General features: G+C 42.8%; 1 protein-coding gene and 1 long non-coding RNA gene across 10 annotated transcripts in view; one reads left to right on the plus strand and one right to left on the minus strand.

The window, feature by feature from the left end:
• The window catches only part of SEC24B (SEC24 homolog B, COPII component), a 94179-nt gene extending 92448 nt beyond the window's left edge, over positions 1–1731 (minus strand). For 4 of the 5 annotated variants that reach the window (XM_022567116.2, XM_022567115.2, XM_089911584.1 and 1 more), the window contains exon 1: positions 1400–1629. In XM_022567116.2, the coding sequence (XP_022422824.2) occupies positions 1400–1526 (127 nt within the window). In that variant the 5' untranslated portion in view covers positions 1527–1629. Of the gene's footprint in view, positions 1–1399 lie in introns of all 5 variants that reach the window. The other variant, XM_022567114.2, reaches the window with a different exon arrangement.
• LOC149749110 (uncharacterized) overlaps positions 1426–22007 on the plus strand; it is a 94989-nt gene continuing 74407 nt past the window's right edge. For 2 of the 5 annotated variants that reach the window (XR_016393215.1, XR_016393219.1), the window contains exon 1: positions 1426–2508. This is a non-coding gene — a long non-coding RNA (uncharacterized LOC149749110). Of the gene's footprint in view, positions 2509–3584; positions 14843–22007 lie in introns of those variants that run through there. The other 3 variants (XR_016393216.1, XR_016393217.1, XR_016393218.1) reach the window with 3 other exon arrangements.

Below are 22007 nucleotides of genomic sequence, written 5' to 3' on the forward strand. Positions count from 1 at the left end.
TATATCAAGTTTACAAGAACAAAACCTGCTCACAAATAATATCTTCATGTATGTTCAGGACAGAAGTACAAAACCTACTACACTGTTCACATTCAAAACCCACAGAGTAAACAATGACCAGTGAAAGTAAAGCATGTAATACTGACAAGTATGGCTGATCCAAAGGATAAGGCTAAGCCATCACGTTTGACTTATGAAAAAAATTCAACTTCTGGTTCTCAGGATAAACGATAAACTGCAAGCTTGAAAAGCATCAGTTATAAAATTTAGATGCTGGCTGAACTGGTTTATAAAGTCTAGTAAGTTTTCATTTCACAGATTGGATAAAATAGGTCAGTCCAACAACCATTTTTAAAGAGTACCAGCAGACCTTGTTCTCTTTTACAGAGAACCAGACATATTCTTCTGAAGTATTCAGTCCATCACTTTCGAGAGTTCTCATCTAAAATGTTATCGTCTATAAAGGGAGGCCCCCTCTCCCCCGGCCCCAGCCACGAACACTCCAAATCTCAAGATGAGGGAATACTAGAGCCGATCATTTTTCAGCTGAAACTCGCGCATCCCCAAAGCCCGCGACCTTAGTATGAAAGCGCTTTCACGGTGCATTGGCTGCTGCCGGTATGAAGGCCTTGCCTCAAACAGGGCCAACTCTGGCACGTTTTTGTGTTTTTGAAAGTGAAGCTGGGGGGGGGGGGGAAACACCCAGATCTAAAAGTATTCGTTTAAATCCGTTTGACACCTGCTCCCTTTCAAACACGACCAGCAAACTCCAAACGCTCGAGTAGCGGCCGCAGCAGCAATGACAGATCTTGAGGCCGAACTGGGTCAGGGTTACAGTTACACTTGTGTTGCATCTTTACACCCTTTGTCTACAAACTTGGGCACTAACTTCAGTTCCCTTCCAGGCAGCGTGCTCGCCGGGCCTCAGAAATCAGAGCAATTTTCCTGAGACAGGAAGGGCACAACCCTCCCAGCTCCATGGCTACACCAGCCTTCCACGGACCACGCACTCTGCGGCCTCGGCTTTTCGCCCGGTATCTGGGCGAAGGGGTCGCCCGTGGAAACTCCCCTGCGCCCGGGCTGGATAAAAGAGATTTCACGCGGTGTCTGGTCTCCCCCTTTTCTATGGCCCCTACTCGTCCCCGTGGTTTCGGGCCCGGGGTCACACTACAGAGACAGCCCTGCTCCCTGATTCCCCGGGCCGGCCCCCGCGCCGGGCCGCCCCTCCCCCCAGCCCCCCGAAACCCCCCGGGGCCGACCCCCGCCGCGTGCCGCCCCCCACCCCGCCCCGGCAGCCGCCCGCCCTCCCACCGCCCTCCCTCCCGCCCCGCCCGATTCGGCCGCGCAGGCTGCCCCGCCAGCACTAGGCCCCGCGCTCCGCCCCGGCCGCCCTCCTCACCGTTCTGCTGGTGAGGCCCCGGGCCCGGGCCCGCGGGCGCGGCGGCTCCTGAGGCGGCGGCTCCGCCAAGCTTGGGCGGGATCCGGGAGCTGGCAGCCGGATGAGGTGACCCGGCGGGGGCCGACATGACGGCACTGCGGGCGGCGGCCGCGGCTCCGCTTCGGGTAGTTGGGCGGAGGGAAGGGAAGGGAAGGCGGAGCCGGAGCGGCGAGAGGAAGAGGAAAGAACGCGCCCGGCGTCACCGACGGAGTCACCCGGGACCGTGGCTGGAGTGCTCGCGCTCCGCCCTGGAGCCTAGCTCGGCCGCTGCGGGCGCCGGAACCCCTCCCGGCCCTGCCCCGCCGCCGCCTCGAGCCCCGAGACGCGGGACTCCCACCCCGCGGGTCGCTCCCGGCAGGCGCTGACTGTACGAGCCGCAGCGCCCCCTGCAGGCGGAGTCCGGCGCGCCCAGGCCGGAGGCGGGGCGCGGGGCGGCAGCCTCCCAGCCAGCCCTGCGACCTCGGGCCCGGGCGGACCTGCTGTCGCCTCGGGGCGAAAGGGGTAGACCAGGATAGACGGCGCTGGGCCCGCTCCCACGTGGGGCGGAGGCAGGAGCGCGGCGGGCCTGAGCCGGGCGGTGCGGTGCGGGGACGGGGTTCCAGAGCTGCGGGGTGACCTCCGGAGACCAAGGCAGCGCCTGGCCGGCCTGACCCCGCTCACCCTTCCTCCGAAGAGGAACCCTGGGTTTGGCTTTTTTTTTTTTTTTTAATCTTGAGGTGTTTTCCCCCTTAATATTAAATCCTAAAGGAAATAGACATTCAAGCTCCCTGTCCGTAGGGAATTATAATCCTGGGCAAAAGAAAAGGAAATATTTCTCTATGATAAACACAGTATCTCAATAAGAATTGAGAACTTTTCCCACTGACTTAAATCCTGGGAAAGGAAAGGGGGAAATGGAGTATAAGGGAAGCTGAAAGGCAAACTTTGTCGTCCTCATGATTTTTGCCAAGAGTTGGCTCATCCTGTTGATGTTCAGAAGAGAAGCTGTAACACCCAAAGCAAGAACTCAGCGTGGTTTGTCTACGCTAGTGAAATCGTTGAATCTCTGGCCTGTCCCAGCATGTTAACTGGTAAGCAAGCCCTGGGACTGCATTACCCAAGTCGTTTTGCCATCTTGGAATCCTGAGTATGCCACAGTCATTCTGTGTTTGTTAGAAATGAAATTGTTCAAAAGCGTCGAATTCCGAATGGGATGTTGCAAGGTTGTATTTCTGGAGCGATGTCTAATTACTGAATGATTATGCCAAACATAAAGTGTGTTGTAGTCCTAGAATAATGCGAAGCTTCCCTTTAGTTGCTGCCGTGAATTAATGATACTTGGTGCTTTAATGCACCAAATGAATTACAAATAGGATTTCAGTAGTTGGATTTGTACTATTGTTTTTGGAATTTATCTTTATTCTTATTTCCATAATTCTGATTAATTTTTCCTTTCCATTTTATACGCTACACTAATAAGCAACCCAAGCAATACTTTTACATTACAATATCCAGAAGCTAAAATATACTAGTTCCTGCATGTGAAAGAGGCATTAAGCCAAATTCTTAGGTTTAAAAGCCAATAATTTTGTTAAATGTAAATTTTCAGAATCTTTAGAGAAAATTACACTGTACAGATATTATAACACAATCCTGTCCTAGAAAGCAATATCCCATTAATAAAACTACTTGAATTTTTTAACATTTTAGGTAGATAATTTCAAAGAAATACAAAGTAAGAGAAAGTAGTATAATGGACCATATATACTCATCAGCCAGCGTCAACATTTGTCAGTTCAGGGCTAATCTTGCTTATCTATACTGGCACCAACATCCACTCTCCTGAGATTAAGTTTTTTTCTTTTTGGCTGTGCTGTGCAGCATATGAGATCTTAATTCCCCGACCGGGGATCAGTTCCACTGCCCCCTGCAGTGGAAGTGTGGAGTCTTAACCACTGGACAGCCAGGGAAGTACCTTCTGAGATTATTTTGAAATGAATTTCAGACATATCATTTTATCAGTAGGTATTCAACATGTATCTCTAAATGTATAACATAAACACAATACCGTTTTTATACCTAAAATCATTAAAAATAATTCATTAGTATCATCAAATATACAGTCCACAATTGTCTTTTGTAATAGTTTGTACTTTCTGAGTTTTAGGATTTTCAACAATACATCATCCATCTACAGAAAAGGGGCAAGCACTTTTCTACAGCATTTCCAGCTTTTCTGCAAAAACCTAAGCCCCCACATAAGCAAAAGACCACACTCTGCTTCATCGAGAAGATTACACGATTACAGATTCCAATGCTGCCTTTGAAAAATGGCTCAGAGAAAAGCCCTGTATTAAGGGCTGCTTTTATAAGGGTAAGGGAATAACGAGCCAATTGGCTTTCTGTACTTGGAATGTATCCTCTTGGGCAGGGGTCCCCAACCCCCGGGCCACGGACTGGTACCTGCCACTCCCCATCGCTCGCATTACCGCCTGAACCATCCCCCCGACCCGCTGCTTCGTCCGTGGAAAAATTGTCTTCCACGAAACTGTTCCCTGGTGCCAAAAAGGTTGGGGACCGCTGCTTTGGGGTATAAGAAGCCCATTTTAATCACAGGTATATGGACTGAAATTGAGCCCCGTCTCTTTAAGGGAGACTCCTGAAGAAGGAGGACGGGGACTCTGTGTTTTAACCCATCTTCCCCACAGTCTTTATCACCTAAGCTCTTTCCACCTGTCCGCTAATTCACCGTGGTATTTTCTAGCATGCTTGTAAGAATCTTTTGCATGACAGATCCTACAACCTTTATGAAGATATGTTATTTCACTCTACTGCTTTAAGTCCCATGACTGCTCTCAGTGAAGAAAATGAGGAATAGGATGAAGGATTGAATGAATGCTTACCATGTACCAGGCACTGTGCTAGTCACTTTAGATATATTCCCCCCCCATTTAGTCCTCACAATAACTCTATTGGATATTTTTCTTATCCCCATTTTACCAGAGAAAACTAAGGCTTATATAGAGTTCAAGTAATCTTAGTAAAAATCATGAACCTGTAAATGGCAGAACCAGAGCTCAAGCCAAAGTCTGTTTAGCTCCAAAGTCTTTGCTCTATTCAATACGTAGTATACTTGATTAATTTACATTTTTCTTCATAAAGCTATGCTAATTATTATGTACTATTTTGCTTGTCAAAGGATTTTCAGTTTTACATATTTAGAATTTGTTCCAGTGACATTTAGAATGGCAAATCTCAAAGTGTTTGAAATGCAAGTTCTCAGGTCCCACCACAGACCTACTGAACTCTGGAGATGCGACCCAATAGCAAGCTTTCCTGGTGTTTCTGATGCACAAGAAAATTTGAGGACCACTGCTTTGAATCGCAAAGTTAAGCTGAGTTGGTTCATTCTTTTCAACATCAGGAAACGATGGTCCTTTTCTTCAGGACATTTCTCCAATCTTTTGCCAGTCATTAGAAGTGATACTTTGTTCCAGGAGTGTCAAATATGGTAGCGTCAATCTTAATTGTTTTGATGGGCGATGTGAAGATAAATGCTGTTGCCCAGTTTGTGTTCAATGGGAAAAAGTGCTATAATTGAAAGTAAGCCCTGCCACAGGTGCAGGAGGGACATTTTTGCTGAATGTCAAATTCTGACACACGTGCCACTATTTGTCACCCCCAATTTAGGACTCACATTCTCTGTAACAGAAGTTGTGGGAGCCTTGGACAACTGAACACCTATTTTTATCTCAAAAAATGCTAATCCAGGTCCCTCTCTGTTGTACCTGGCTTCCCATCTTCCTCAGCTTTTTTTTTTTTTCCCTCTAGTTTTTAAATTACATGTGACCTTTGTAGAATACCTTTCCTCTTTCAGTGGCATTCCCTATTAGATGTCCCTCTCCCAATATGAAGACATGATTTTCTTCTTTCCTCTCCTTTTTCTGATCTCTTTACACATTTATTGCATTTTTAGTAGGCCAGGTATTGGGGATACAAAGATTAATAGGATGTAATGTGTCCCTGAAGATCCTATGCAGGATCCTTTACATATAATCCTACTTTCTTATATTTATTTCTTGATTTTTTTCCTACAAACTTGTGTTATTTTTTTCTCACGTTCATTGTGAATCTTTGTTTCTCCTTTTTATTAGGGCCAGCTGTCCCCAACCTTTTTGGCACCAGAGACCAGTTTCGTGGAAGATAGTTTTTCCACAGACAGGGTGGGGGCGATGGGGGATGGTTCAGGCAGTAATGCAAGCAATGGGGAGGGATGGGGAGGGATGGGGAGGGACGGGGAGGGACGGGGAGCGGCAGATGAAGCTTCACTCACTCACCCGCTGCTCTGCGGCCTGGTTCCCAGCAGGCCGTGGACCGGTACTGGTCTGTGGCCCGGAAATTGGGGACCCCTGATTAGGGCATTCTAAGTTGAGTTCCAGGACATATTATGATGGGAAGAAATAATTTCTCTGATGTTCATATCTTTTGATCACTTATGTTGATGTAATTTAGCTATCATTTAAGTCTCAACTGTCTAAGACAAACTAAGATCCTAAAAGAAAGGTGGGATTTTTAGGCAAATAATTAGCACATAGTCAGCCTACGTGCAAAAGTGCACTTACAGAAAATTCTCTCAAGTTCTCACTTAGAATATTTGGCTATTATTTTAGCTATACCGTAATTTCTGTAGTTATCCACTTATCCAGCCCCCAGCAAGTTAGAAACAATGAACCATGAGGCGGGAGAAGGAAACACTTGATATAGGCACAGTGAGAGCAGCAATCACCATTAGAATATTGAAAAAATGGAAGAACTTAAATGCACAGCAGTCTGGGGCAATTAGTTAAATTGAACAACCCTGTATATTACACTGAGAATATGATAAACATAGCCCACAGGTCTCTACCATCTGAGAATTTCTAACCTGGTATTCTGAAGGGCATTGACAGCAGGGATATACAACCCATTTTTAGAACCTTATAAACTCTTTTACATATGAACAGGTTAGGTTCCCAAAGTTCCTTGTTCATAAGTCCCAATATTCACAAATCCAGGGTAAACTCTCCTAGGCCACAAATGTATTTCCACCAAACAAAAAAGTGAGCTTTTTTTTCCCCCCCTTTTTCCTTTTTTTTTTTCTGGCTGTGCCACGCAGCTTGCAGGATCTTAGTTCCCCGACCAGGGATTGAACCCAGACCTCCAGCTGTGGAAGCTTAGAGTCCTAACCACTGGAGTGCCACTTTTGGGAATTCCCAAAATTGAGCTTCTTTGAAGCTTTAGAACCAGGCTTACTCTTCTCTTTTTGTTTTGCTGATATAAGATGTAAAGTGATGCTTCTCAAAATTTAAAGCGCCTATGAATCACTCATGGGTCTTGTTAAAATGCAAATTCTGATTTGGTAGGTTTGGGAAGGCCTGAGATTCTGAAATTCTGGCCAGCTCCCAGGTGATGCTGATGCTTCTGGTCCTGGACCACACTTTGAGCAGCAAGGTTCCAAAGGGCATCTTTTCATTTACATTTGAAAGTCCACTGAGGGAAGGAATGCCCCTCTTTGCAATCCTAAGGGAACCTCTTAGTAGCTATAGTGTATTCCCACCGTTCCTGTTGATGAGGTACAGATTAAAATGGGTCTGGAATTTCCCTGGCTTTCTACACCAGCAGTACTTTCTTAGGCCTTTAAGATACTGAAACACCTCCTAATGGGTTAATGGGTGCCTGATGTTGACACTGATCATCTTGCCACCCATTCAACAATGTTCCCATTTTGCCAATTACTTTTCCTCTTGCCGGTTATTGTTTGTTGTAGAAAGATGGTGTATTAGCTCAGGCGGCCATAACAAAATACCATAGCCTGGGTAGCTCAACCAACAGAAATTTATTCTCTCACAGTTCTGGAAGCTGGAAGTCTGAGATCAGGGTGCCAGCATGGTCAGGTTCTGGTGAGAGCCCTCTTCCTGGCTTGCAGACCTCCACCTTCTCATTGTGTTCTCACACGGTGAAGGGAGAGCTATCTCTCTGGTGTCTCTTCTGGGTTTTTTTTTTTTAATTTTTATTCATTTATTTATTTATTGTTGGCTGCGTTGGGTCTTCGTTGCTGTGCGCGGGCTTTCTCTAGTTGCGGTGAGCAGAGGCTACTCTTTGTTGTGGTGCGTGGGCTTCTCATTGCGGTGGCTTCTCTTGTTGCAGAGCATGGGCTCTAGGCACGCGGGCTTCAGTAGCTGTGACTCACGGGCTCAGTAGTTGTGGCTCACAGGCTCTAGAGCGCAGGCCGCGGCTTAGTTGCTCCGCGTCATGTGGGATCTTCCTGGACCAGGGATCGAACCCGTGTCCCCCACATTGGCAGGCAGATTCTCAATCACTGCGCCACCAGGGACTTCCCTTCTTACAGGGGCACCAGTTCTATCAGATCAAGGTTCTACCCTTCTGACCTCATTTAACCTTAATCACCTCCTCAAAGACCCTGTTTCCATTACGGGCACATGAGGGTTGGTGGTGGTTAGGGCTTCAACATATGAATGTAAAATCAACACAGTTCAGAACCAGAGGGGGCCTTTAGGTGACCCCCGATGCGCCTCTTCTTCGGCTGCAACACACTGTTTACTTATCCAGGAAAAAATGCTCTTATTTTCCAGCTCTGCTATGACATGAAAGGGCTGGGAAGCTCTACCCTAGACGAAAATTACTTTGTACAATCTTTAGTGCCATCTGCTGGAAGCAGGTAAAGTTGATATACTGTTGCTCAGTATTTAAAAAAAAAAAAAAGGCTGATTTTTTTAAATGAAACTTTGTAAGTTAAAATATCATAAGAAGGAGTGTTTCTGTTTTACAGAAGATTAAGTTAATTTTTCTGTTACTACTTGAAAGGATAAACTTCAATTACGTGAAAAAAATCAGTTGTGTGAAACGCAATTCCCTATTCAAAAAATGCCAGATTAAAAACATGTCGAAGATACCAATTCATTTAGAGAGCCATACTTTTAAAAAACACTATGACGGCAAGATGTCTAAAAGGCTTGCCATGTAAAAAATGTCCAGGAATTTGGGGGGTTTGGACTAGAGAAGACAAGACCAGGCAAAATGATAAACTTCCTAAAAGCTTTGAAAGCTTTCTTCTGAAGAGTGGTAAGCCTGTTGCTTCAGATGTCAGAACAAGGACAAATGAGTTGAATTTTGATACATGAAATACTTTCAAGCACAGATCCTGGGAATCCTGGAGAAGGTATCCCCACACTGGGAGGGAGGTTTAGCTACTTTCTCCTAATTCCAGATTCCATAGCCTGTCATTCTATTTGTCATTTGGATTTCATTTAGTTTGATATTTTCAGTAATTAAAAAACCTTTATTAATATCCTTAAAGTCTTCAAAGGCATACACAACTCTAATTCCAGTAAAATTCAAATATCTGTCATGGGCTAAATTGCATCCCCTCATAATTCATATGTTGAAGTTCTAACCCCTGATAACTCAGAATGTGACTGTATTTGGAGATAGGACCTTTAAAGAGGTAATTAAGGTAAAATGAGGTCATATGAGTGGGCCCTAGTCCAATCTGGCTGGTGTCCTTATAAGAAGATGAGAGATCATGTGAGGACACACAGAGGGAAGATACTGTCTGCAAACCAAGGAGAGAGGCCTCAAAAGAAACCCACCCTGCTGAAGCCTTGACCTTGGACATCTAGTTTCCAGAACGATGAGAAAATATTTTTATTGTTTTAAGTTACCCAGCCTGTGGTATTTTGTCATGGCAGCCTTAGTAAACTAAACAATGTCCTTCCTGTGAGGTCCTTCTTTTCCTCTATATTATATTCAGGTACTGAAGTCGAGTTTCTTTACTTTCTTGGTTCATAGTCTCTTTCAAAAAGGTTTTTTTTTTTTTTCTTATAATAGCCTTCTTCTTCACTAATGAAAAGTAGAAATCAAGTAGATTCCTATGCACAGTTGCTGTGTAATAGACTAAAATAACCCTTATCACATGCTAGCAAGCATATAATATAGGGCTTAAGCTACAGGAAACTTGGTACAAGAGAGAGTTATTTTAAACAAGAATTTCTCCCATGAAATTTTCTCCTTTTAAATATAACAAGGTAGGGAATGTAGGCAAACATTCAGGAAAAGAGAAATACACATTCCAGGGGATGCCACATGCTTCTTACCAAGAAGAGAAGAATAACCAGGAGACCTCCAGCCGTCCTCTGGGTGTGGCTGGTACACAGGGACACTGGAACCCATGGCTTCTCACTTTTACATCATGTGGGAAGAAGGTAGTGAACAAAGTGGAAGCAAAGTCCCTCTGAGGGACTGGGGGATTGAAAGAGCAGTAGGAGATTTTAGCTATCATGAATAAGGAACTTCGGAGAGAGGAAATATATACAGAGGTATTGTAGGAAGCTTTCCTTTCTGCTTTCTCAGTGAAAGCCCTCTGTATTACATCTCTAAGGAAACTTATAATAATAAAGATCTTTATTATTTATCAAAACTAGTGCCATTATCTTCTAATGAGACTCCCCACAGACACTGGATCACATGGTACCCGGCTGTAGATTGAACAAGCTTAATCCAAAAAGGATCTCTAGGCCTAGCTGTTCTTATTTCCTGAGATTTATGATATATGAGTAAAGTGGGGGATTTCCTGTCTAGTTTCCAAGACAAAAAAAGTTCTTACTTTGTTTTCCATGAAACTCCAATGGAGCTATAAGTTGCATAACTGAAGCATAAAATCCATATACTTTCTCCATAACTAAGAGCTGGAGAGCCAGCGGTTCTGAGATCTATTAGTTTCTCCCCCCTCATCTGAAGTTTGGAAAATATGTGCTTTGAGACACACTCTGAGCTGAGGTGACATTTCTTCTGTGTGTGTGTGTGTGTGTGTGTGTACTATGTTGTTGTATTCAGCCTACCAGGCTAAAGAAACCAAAAATCGTAACGGCTGCAAATACGTGAGTTCCTGAGTTCTTTATAGACATAAAATATGTAAATTTTGATAGTTAACCTGCACACATAAACCATAGGCACAGTCATAATTCTGTTGCAAGAATTCTGTTGCATTTATCATGAGGCAAAAATGATAACACTATACAACTCACTATGGTTAATAAGTCACATGTTCACTTTCAAAATAAGGTAGAAATTGGAGGCAAAAATAATAATTGTTGCTATAGTTTGAGCACCTACCAAGAGCCAGGCATTGTTTTAGGTTCATTAAAATATTATTTCCACAAAATAGCAGACATTTAAAAAATAATTCTCAGGTTGAGAAATATGAAACTCAAAATGATTAAGAAACTCCCCCCAAGCTCACAATTATCCCAATAATTCAGTGAGTGGGATGAGACATGGGGGAAGTCATAGAGGAAGAAGGGATGGTTGCCTGAAAGACTCCAGAATCCAAGTGCAAAAGTAGCTGACCCAGTTTCCAACAGCTGATGAGGTCTGTGAAGAGGATATTCTCTCGTGTGCCTTAGTTGGGTGAGAAAAAGCATAAGAGATTTCAAGCATATAGAAGAACGCCACTTTCTACTCCTCTCCCAGCCAAACATTTCAATGAGCAGATTACTGAGAACTTAAAAAATATATCTTAGCAAACTTTACCCAAGCAGTGATGTTCAGTACCATTTTGTTTCATTGAAAAAAATCACCAGAAAATGTAATCTAGTTAGAGTACTAAAAACACTGTCATTAACATATCTTTCTAAAAGTTTTTTTTTTTAATTAGGCTTTTTAAAAAGCCCAATACCTAAGGCTCTAAAATGCAACAACCCTCCTCCATTTAACAATTAGGTTTAAAAAAGATAGAAAGCAACCTCCCCCCAGCCCTTTGTCTTGATGGTATAAACTGTTGGTGGGCTTCCATTGCCATCTGGTGGACAATATGTAGGTGTGCCTAGAGAGATGCGATTAATAAGAAGAGTTTTCTGTTTCGTGCAGTTGATCTGAAAGGAATGCACAGAAATAAAAAAACTAGATGGATAAAAAATGGTTTATTTCTTTGTAGAAAGGGGAACAGTTTTTAGGTGTTGGATTACAAATTAGGATGATACGGAACCAAAGTAATTAAAATATTCTTTAACTAATTTTGCTAGACTCCTTCAACTCCACACCCCATAGTATAAAACACCGTGGACCAACTTAAATAAAGATGTTTATACAGCGATCTCATTTGAAAGGACAGGAAATTCTGTATCTACATTCATTTCTATTTCTACAACCTCACTTCTCCTACACCTAAAATTTCTGATAATTGTTTTATTTCTTTTAGTTTAAAAATGCAGATAACCCTTACAGGTGTAACACATCTGTAAAGGGCTAGGGCAGAGATGTGGTTGGGGAATGTGTGTAGCAGAGGAAAAGCAATGGGTCGTGCTAGTCCTGGAGCAGTCCCAGCTCTGCCTTTAAACAACACATGGTCAGATTTCACTTGGTGGTAGGTTGGCCCTGGGGCCCATTCTGGTCAATGAGTTATGAGTTAAGATTTTTTTAAAAGTCCATATGATTTTAAGAAAGTAGTTAACAGTTGATATGAGGCAGCAGAGTTGATGGTCAAATCCATAAAATTCAGTGGGTTTTGGGTTTTTTTGGGTTAATTTCCTCTGTCATTTTTCCATTAGTAAAACAAATGAGACATTAAATATACAGCTTGCTCAATGTCATCCTCTCCTATAATAAATATAGGACAAGTGGTATGAGATGTGATAAACTATACATACTTACAAGAACATATTTAGCTACATAAAAAAATGCTGCCTTTCAAAGTGGTCAGTTTGGATAATGATATGCTGCTAGACGCAAAACACACTAGAAATCATAAGCCTCCATTGTCCCCAGCTCCAGTGCCTTCACCTGCAGGCCAGCCTTCACCAATTGGTCAGACATAACTGAGCAAGATGGGAGCTACCGAAGGAGCTGCTGAAGGAGCCTCTGCCCCGTAAGTGGCCGTATCTGATGTGACTAGGGATGAGATCTAGGCCCTTCGTGTCCACCGAGTCACATCAGACCTGACCCTACACCACTGCCTACATTGGACTGCTGACCATTAAATCTAGGGCCAACCCTATAGTTGTTTAGGATCCTTCCTCCCCCCGAGACATGGTTTCCTCCTCTTAAACTCTGACCTGGGTGGGTTGTGTAGTGGATAATGTAGTAGGTTCTTTCTGTCTAGTTCTTTAGTTTCCTATCCTTCCTAACCTCTATCCCCTACTGATCCATTGCTGCAGTTACAGGGATAACTCTTAGCCATGCTTTTGCTGCAAGACCCTGCAGTTGAGTGGACCAGGAGTAGGCACTTGACACAAACTGGGTAAATCAAAGTCCCTTCGCTCTCAGTGTGGGGCTGGATAAAATAATTCAATCTCAGTTTGGAACCTCTCTTGAATGGAGGATCTGTAAATTCTGGAGCTGTAGGAGGCCATTGCCAACCTTAGGGAAAGGCTTTTGTTTTTTGGTTTTTTTGGCCTCGTGGCTTGTGAGATCTTAGTTTCCCTACCGGGGATCCAACCCTCACCCCCTGCACTGGAAGCTTGGAGTCCTAACAACCGGACCTCCAGGGAAGGAATTCCCAGGAATGCTTTTCAACAGCATTTCCCTCCCTCACCTTGTGATTCCATCATTGTTATCAGGGAAGAAAAGAAAGGAAGAAAAGGATGAAGGAATGAATGAAAGGCCACTGTGAGTGGGAGGATGGAAGCAGAGGATGTGCAGGAGGGTAGGAACAGAGAATGCTCTTGCCTGCAATGAAGGGCCTGATTCCAGCTCACTCCAGAGTTTCCACAGCAGCCCTACTCCTAATAGGAAGAAACTTCCCCCCTTTCCATTTAAGCTAATTTGCTTCATGTAGTCAAATGAGTTTAAAACAGTACTCCCCCAGGTTCTTGCATGCCTCCTGATAAAGTTATAAAAGGAAATGTCTTCAGACACAGTTCAAAAGCCAATCCTGAAACAGTCTTACTATAGTTTAATCACCTTTTATGAGTTTGGTGACATTTTATACAGCAAATATTTAGAAAATGCTTACTCTGTGCAATACACAGTGCTTGTCAATCATAGTAGTAGGAGCTAATGGTTTCTTGGGGAGAGGAAATAACACACAAAAATAATAATAGGTAATAAGTGCCTTGACGGAAGTATAACAAAAGTGATTTGGGACAGAGAAAAGAGCAATTTATTAAGATTAAAAAAAATTTATCAAATGCTGAAATGCTAACAATGTGCTGAGAAGTGTGTTATGATCCGGAGATACGGTGAGGAATAAAACATAATCTCATAGTTTAAGGAGCTTAAATTTTATCACAAGGATAAGTGCAAATGCATTTAGCGGCCAAAGGAGCACCTAACCACGTGTTTAAGGGGCAGATTTGAGAAGGCACCCAGAAGAGGAGATATCTAAATTGATATTGAAAGGTATAAATGTTAAGTAGGATTAGATGAAGATGGGTTAGAAGAAAAAACCTCATAGAGGAAATTTGCAAATACAAAAAGCTGGTGTTGAGACAGTTCTCTTAGCAGCACCAGTCATTGACTCTCAGATTCTGTTACCTCCCACCTTTCTGTTTTTCCTCTTACCTGTCTGACTCCTTTTTTTTTTTTTTGAGATATAGTTGATGCACAATATCATATAAGTTACAGGTGTACAACATAGTGTTTCACAATTTTTAAAGGTTATACTCCATTTATAGTTATTATAAAATATTGGCTGTATTTGTGTGTTGTACAATATCCTTGTAGCTTATTTATTTTATACGTAGTAGTTTGTACCTCTTAATCCCATACCCCTCTCTTGCCCTTCCCCTCTTCCCTCTCCCCATTGGAAACCACTAGTTTGTTCTCTATACCTGAGTCTATTTCCTTTTTGTTATATTTACGAGTTTATTGTATTTTTTTGGATTCCACATATAAGTGATATCATAGAGTATTTGTCTTTCTCTCTCTGACTTATTTCACTTAGCATAATGCCCTCCATAATACCTTTTCCTCTTACCTGTCTGGCTCCTTCTCAGTCTTCTTGGTCCTGAGTTCCTTTCCCTTCTCTTTCCTCACTCCCTTGCTAGGAGCATTTTGACTAACAAGTCCACATCTTGAGACCTGAGCTGTGGTCAGTGAGTCCTGTTGACCAGCTGAGGTCTGTGCCCTCCATCAAGTTCTCTGTCACCCAGTGGTGGGGCTGCTGTGGCTCATGTCCTGTAGCAGTTCCGTTGCCACGAGAAGGTTGAAGGTTCCTGTGGCAGCCACACATCTCCTTGGAGTTATGCATCTCAACCTTGGTGTGGGAGGCCTCTAAATTTTGAATTTTCCTTCCTTATTCACTTTCCACTAATGTTAAAGGTGGTAGCTGCTATCTGCAGATGCCATTTCTGTACCTCTTAGAATCCTCTTTTATCTCCTTTAGTAGCTCACTACATTTTACTACTTTACAGTCGTTTATACTAAACTTTTCCATTTAAATAACTGATATAGTTTTTGTCTCCTGATTGGACCTTGGATGATAGAATGTGGCAGCTCAGGGGTCCCCAACCCCCGGGCCATGGACCAGTACTGGGCTGTGGAACCAGGCCTCACAGCAGAAGGTGAGCGGCAGGCCAGTGAGCAAAGCTTCATCTGTATTTATAGCTACTCCCCATCACTTGCATTACCGCCTGAGCTCCACCTCCTGTCAGATCAGCGGTGGTGTTAGATTCTTATAAGAGTGCAAACCCTACTGTGAAATACACATGCAAGGGATCTAGGTTGTGCATTCCTTATGATAATCTAATGCCTGATGATCTGAGGTGGAGCTGAGGCAGTGATGCTAACATGCTGGGGAGCGGCTGCAAATACAGATTATCATTAGCAGAGAGGGTTGACTGCACAGAGAACATAATAAATCAATCGCTTTCAGACTCATATTAAAACCCTATCAGTGGGGACTTCCCTGGGGGTGCAATGGTTAACAATCCACCTGCCAATGCAAGGGACACGGGTTCGATCCCTGGGAAGATCCCACATGCTGCGGAGCAACTAAGCCCATGCACCACAACTACTGAGCCTGCGCTCTAGAGCCCATGTGCCACAACTACTGAGCCCGTGTGCCACAACTACTGAAGCCCACGTGCCTAGAGCCCGTGCTCCACAACAAGAGAAGCCCCTGCAATGAGAAGCCCTCATACTGCAATGAAGAGTAGCCCCCGCTCTCTGCAACTAGAGAAAGCCTGTGAGCAGCAATGAAGACCCAACACAGCCATAAATAAATAAATAAATAAATAAATTTATTTAAAAAAATACAAAACCCATCAGTAACTGGAGCTTCAAGATGGCGGAGGAGTAAGACATGGAGATCACCTTCCTCTCCACAAATACATCAAAAATATATCTACATGAGGTACAGCTACTACAGAACACGTACTGACGCTGGCAGAAGACCTCAGACTTACCAAAAGGCAAGAAACTCCCCACGTACCTGGGTAGGGCAAAAGAAAAAAGAAAAAACAGAGACAAAGGAATAGGGATGGGACCTGCACCTCTGGAAGGGAGCTGTGAAGGAGGAAAAGTTTCCACACACTAGGAAGCCCCTTCACTGGTGGAAACAGCGGGTGGGTGGGGGGGAAGCTTCGGAGCCACAGAGGAGAGCACAGCAACAGGGGTGCAGAGGGCAAAGCGGAGAGATTCCCGCAAAGAGGATCAGTGCCGACCAGCACTCACCAGCCTAAGAGGCTTGTCTGCTTACCTGACAGGGCGGGTGGGGCCTGAGAGCTGAGGCTTGGGCTTTGGAGGTCAGATCCTAGGGAGAGGACTGGGGTTGGATGCATGAACACAGCCTGAAGGGGGCTAGTGCCCCACAGCTAGCTGGGAGGGAGTCCCGGAACAAGTCTGGAACTTCCTAAGAGGCAAGACACCATTGTTTTTGGGTGCGCGAGGAGAGGGGATTCAGAGCACCGTCTAAATGAGCTCCAGAGACAGGCGTGAGCCGCAGCTATCAGCGCGGACCCCAGAGTCGGGCATGAAACGCCAAGGCTGCTGCTACTGCCACCAAGAAGCCCGTGTGTAAACACAGGTCACTATCCACACTTCCCCTCCCGGGAGTCTGTGCAGCCCGCCACTGCCAGGGCCCCATGATCCAGGGACAACTTCCGCGGGAGAACACACATTGTATCTCAGGCTGTTGCAACATCACGCTGGCCTCTGTCGCTGCAGGCTCTACCCGCATCTCATACCCCTGCCTCCCCGCGGCCTGAGTGAGCCAGAGTCCCCTAATCAGCTGCTCCTTTAACCCCGTCCTGTCTGGATGGGAACAGACGCCCTCAGACGACCTACACACAGAGGCAGGACCAAATCCAAAGCTGAACCCGAGGAGCTGTGCGAACAAAGGAGAGAAAGGGAAATCTCCCCCAGCAGCCTCAGGAGCAGCGGATTAAATCTCCACAATCAACTTGATGTACCCTGCATCTCTGGAATACCTGAACAGACAACAAATCATCCCAAAATTGAGGCAGTGGACTTTGGGAGCAACTGTAGACCTGGGGTTTGCTTTCTGCATCTAATTTGTTTCTGGTTGTATGTTTATCTTAGTTTAGTATTTAGAGCTTCGTAGATTTATTTATTTAGTTGCTCTCTTCCTTTTTTTTTGTATATATATTTTATCTTTTTCTCCTTTTGTGAGTGTGTATGTGTACACCTGTTTGTGTGATTTTGTCTGTACAGCTTTGCTTTTACCATTTGTCCAGTGTTCTGTCTGTCCGTTGTTTTTTTTTTTCTTTTTAGTATAGTTTTTAGCGCTTTTTATCATTGGTGGATTTGTTTTTTTGGTTTGGTTGCTCTCTTCTTTCTTTCTTTCTTTTTTTTCCCTCCCTTTTCTTCTGAGCCATGTGGGTGACAGGGCCGTGGTGCTCTGGCTGGGTGTCAGGCCTGAGCCTCGGAGGCGGGACATCTGAGTGCAGGACATTGGTCCACCAGAGGCCTTCCAGCCCCACGTAATATCAAATGGAAAAAGCTGTCTCAGAGATCTCCATCCCAACACAAAGACCCAGCTCCACTCAACAATCAGCAAGCTACAGTGCTGGACACCCTATGCCAAACAACTAGCAAGACAGGAACACAACTGCACCCATTAGCAGAGAAGCTGCCTAAAATCATAGTAAATTCACAGACACCCCAAAACACACCACCAGACGTGGACCTGCCCACCAGAAAGACAAGATCCAGGCTCATCCACCAGAACACAGGCACCAGTCCCCTCCACCAGGAAGCCTACACAACCCACTGAACCAACCTTACCCACAGGGGCAGACACCAAAAACAACAAGAACTATGAACCTGCAGTTGGGAAAAGCAGACCCCAAACACAGTAAGTTAAACAAAATGAGAAGACAGAGAAATATGCAGCAGATGAAGGAGCAAGGTAAAAACCCACCAGACCAAACAAATGAAAAGGAAATAGACAGTCTACCTGAAAAAATTCAGAATACTGATAGTAAAGATGATCCAAAATCTTAGAAATGGAATGGAGAAATTACAAGAAACGTTTAACAAACACCTAGAAGAAAAACAGCAAACAAGCAATGATGAATGACACAATAAATGAAATTTAAAATTCTCTAGGAGGAATCAATAGCAGAATAACTGAGGCAGAAGAACGGATAAGTGATCTGGAAGATAAAACAGTGGAAATAACTACCGCAAAGCAGAATAAAGAAAAAAGAATGAAAAGAATTGAGGACAGTCTCACAGACCTCTGGAACAACATTGAACGCACCAACATTTGAATTATAGGGGTCCAAGAAGAAGAAGAGAAAAGAAAAGGGACTGAGAAAATATTTGAAGACATTATAGTTGAAAAGTTCCCTGACATGAGAGAGAAAATGGTCAGTCAAGTCCAGGAAGCACAGAGAGTCCCATACAGGATATATCCAAGGAGAAACACGCCAAGACACATATGGATCAAACTATCAAAAACTAAATACAGGGCTTTCCTGGTGGCACAGTGGTTGAGAGTCCGCCTGCCAATGCAGGGGACACGGGTTCGTGCCCCGGTCTGGGAAGATCCCATATGCTGCGGAGGGGCTAGGCCCATGAGCCATGGCCACTGAGCCTGTGCTCCACAATGGGAGAAGCCACAACAGTGAGACACCTGTGTACTGCAAAAAAAAACAAAACAAAAAGTAAATACAAATAAAAAATATTAAAATCATCAAGGGAAAAGCAACAAATAACATACAAGGGAATCCCCATAAGGTTAACAGCTGATCTTTTGGCAGAAACTCTGCAAGCCACAAGGGAGTGTGAGAACATATTTAAAGTGATGAAAGGGAAAAAACAACAACCAAGATTGCTCTACCCAGCAAGGATCTCATTCACATTCGATGGAGAAATTAAAACCTTTACAGACAAGCAAAAACTAAGAGAATTCAGCACCACCAAACCAGCTTTACAACAAATGCTAAAGGAACTTCTCTAGGCAGGAAACACAAGAGAAGGAAAAGACCTACAAAAACAAACCCAAAACAATTAAGAAAACGGTAATAGGAACACACATATTGATAACTACCTTAAATTGAATGCTCCAATCAAAAGACATAGACTGGCTGAATGGATACAAAAACAAGACCCATATATATGCTGTCTAGAAGAGACCCACTTCAGACCTAGGGACACATACAGACTGGAAGTGAGGGGATGGAAAAAAGATATTCCATGCAAATGGAAATCAAAAGAAAGCTGGAGTAGCAATTCTCATATCAGACAAAATAGACTTTAAAATAAACACTATTACAAAAGACAAAGAAGGACACTACATAATGATCAAGGGACCAATCCAAGAAGAAGATATAACAATTGTAAATATTTAGGTACCCAACATAAGAGCACCTCAATACACAAGGCAAATGCTAACAGCCATAAAAGGGGAAATTGACAGTAACACATTCATAGTAGGGGACTTTAACACTCCACTTTCACCAATGGACAGATCATCCAAAATGAAAATAAATAAGGAAACACAAGCTTTAAATGACACATTAAACAAGATGGACTTAATTGATAGTTACAGGACATTCCATCCGAAAACAACAGAATACACTTTCTTCGCATGTGCTCATGGAACAGGATAGATCATATCTTGGATCACAAATCAAGCCTTGGTAAATTTAAGAAAATTGAAATCGTATCAACTATCTTTTCCAACCACAACTATGACACTAGATATCAATTACAGGAAAATATCTGTAAAAAATACAAACACATGGAGGCTAAGCAATACACTACTAAATAACCAAGAGATCACTGAAGAAATCAAAGAGGCAATAAAAAAAATACCTAGAAACGAGTGACAATGAAAACATGACGATCCAAAACTTGTGGGATGCAGCAAAGGCAGTTCTAAGAGGGAAGTTTATAGCAATACAATCCTACCTCAAGAAACAGCAAACATCTCAAATAAACAACCTAACCTTACACCTAAAGAAATTACAGAAAGAAGAACAAAAAACCCCAAAGTTAGCAGAAGGAAAGAAATCATAAAGATCAGATCAGAAATAAATGAAAAAGAAATGAAGGAAACAATTGCTAAGATCAATAAAACTAAAAGCTGGCTCTTTGAGACGACAAACCAACTTGATAAACCACTAGCCAGACTCATCAAACAAAAAGGGAGAAGACTCAAATCAATAAAATTAGAAATGGAAAATGAGAAGTAACAACTGACACTGCAGAAATACAAAGGGTCATGAGAGATTACTACAAGCAACTATATGCCAATAAAATGGACAACCTGGAAGAAATGGACACATTCTTAGAAAAGCACAACCTTCTGGGACTGAACCAGGAAGAAATAGAAAACATAAACTGACCACTCACAAGCACTGAAATTGAAACTATGATTAAAAATCTTCCAACAAACAAAAGCCCAGGACCAGATGGCTTCACAGGCAAATCCTATCAAACATTTAGAGAAGAGCTAACACCTATCCTTCTCAAACTCTTCCAAATATAGCAGAGGGAGGAACACTCCCAAACTAATTCTATGCGTACACTATCACCCTGATACCAAAACCAGATAAAGATGTCACAAAAAAAACTACAGACCAATATCACTGATGAACATAGATGCAAAAATCCTCAACAAAATACTAGCAAACAGAATCAAACGGAACATTAAAAGGATCATGCACTGTGATCAAGTGGGGTTTATCCCAGGAATGCAAGGCTTCTTCAATATATGCCAATCAGTCAATGTGATAAACCATATTAACAAATTGAAGGAGAAGAACCATATGGTCATCTCAATAGATGCAGAAAAAGCTTTTGACAAAATTCAACACACATTTATGATAAAAACTCCCAAGAAAGTAGGCATAGGGGGAACTTACCTCAACATAATAAAGGCCATATATGACAGACACACAGCCAACATCGTTCCCAATGGTGAAACACTGAAACTGTTTCCACTAAGATCACGAGCAAGACAAGGTTGCCCACTCTCACCACTATTGTTCAACATAGTTTTGGAAGTTTTAGCCACAGCAATCAGAGAAGAAAAAAAAAAAAGGAATCCAAATCAGAAAGGAAGAAGTAAAACTGTCACTGTTTGCAGATGATATGATACTATACATAGAGAATTCCAAAGATGCTACCACAAAACTACTAGAGCTAATTAATGAATTTAGTAAAGTAGCAGGATATAAAATTAATGCACAGAAATCACTTGCATTCCTATACTCTAATGATGAAAAATCTGAAAGAGAAATTAAGGAAACACTCCCATTTACCATTGCAACAAAAAGAATAAAATACCTAGGAATAAACCTACCTAAGGAGACAAAAGATCTGTATACAGAAAACTATAAGACACTGATGAAAGAAATTAAAGGTGATACAAACAGTTGGAGAGTTATACCATGTTCTTGGATTGGAAGAATCAACATTGTGAAAATAACTATCCTACCCAAAGCAATCTACAGATTCAATGCAATCCCTATCAAACTACCATTGCATTTTTCACAGAACTAGAACAAAAATTTTCACAATTTGTATGGAAACACAAAAGATCCTGAATCGTCAAAGCTATCTTGAGAATGAAAAATGGAGCTGGAGAAATCAGGCTCTGTGACTTCAGACTATACTACAAAGCTACAGTAATCAAGACAGTATGGTACTGGCACAAAAATAGAAATATAGACCAATGGAACAGGATAGGAACCCCAGAGATAAACCCATACATATATGGTCACATTATCTTTGATAAAGGAGACAAGAATATACAATGGAGAAAAGACAGCCTCTTCAATAAGTGGTGCTGGGAAAACTGGACAGCTACATTTAAAAGAATGGAATTAGAACACTCCCTAACACCATACACAAAAATAAACTCAAAATGGATTAAAGACCTAAATATAAGGCCAGACACTATAAAACTCTTAGAGGAAAACATAGGCAAACATTCTATGACATACATCACAGCAAGATCCTTTTGACCCACCTTCTAGAGAAATGGAAATAAAAACAAAAATAAACAAATGGGACCTAATGAAACTTAAAAGCTTTTGCACAGCAAAGGAAACCATAAATAACATGAAAAGACAACCTTCAGAATGGGAGAAAATATTTGCAAGTGAAGCAACTGACAAAGGGT

Source organism: Delphinapterus leucas, chromosome 5, assembly GCF_059928025.1.
Source record: "Delphinapterus leucas isolate spDelLeu-1000000601 "Yukka" chromosome 5, BTC_Dleu_Yukka2, whole genome shotgun sequence".
Classification (NCBI taxonomy): domain Eukaryota; kingdom Metazoa; phylum Chordata; class Mammalia; order Artiodactyla; family Monodontidae; genus Delphinapterus; species Delphinapterus leucas.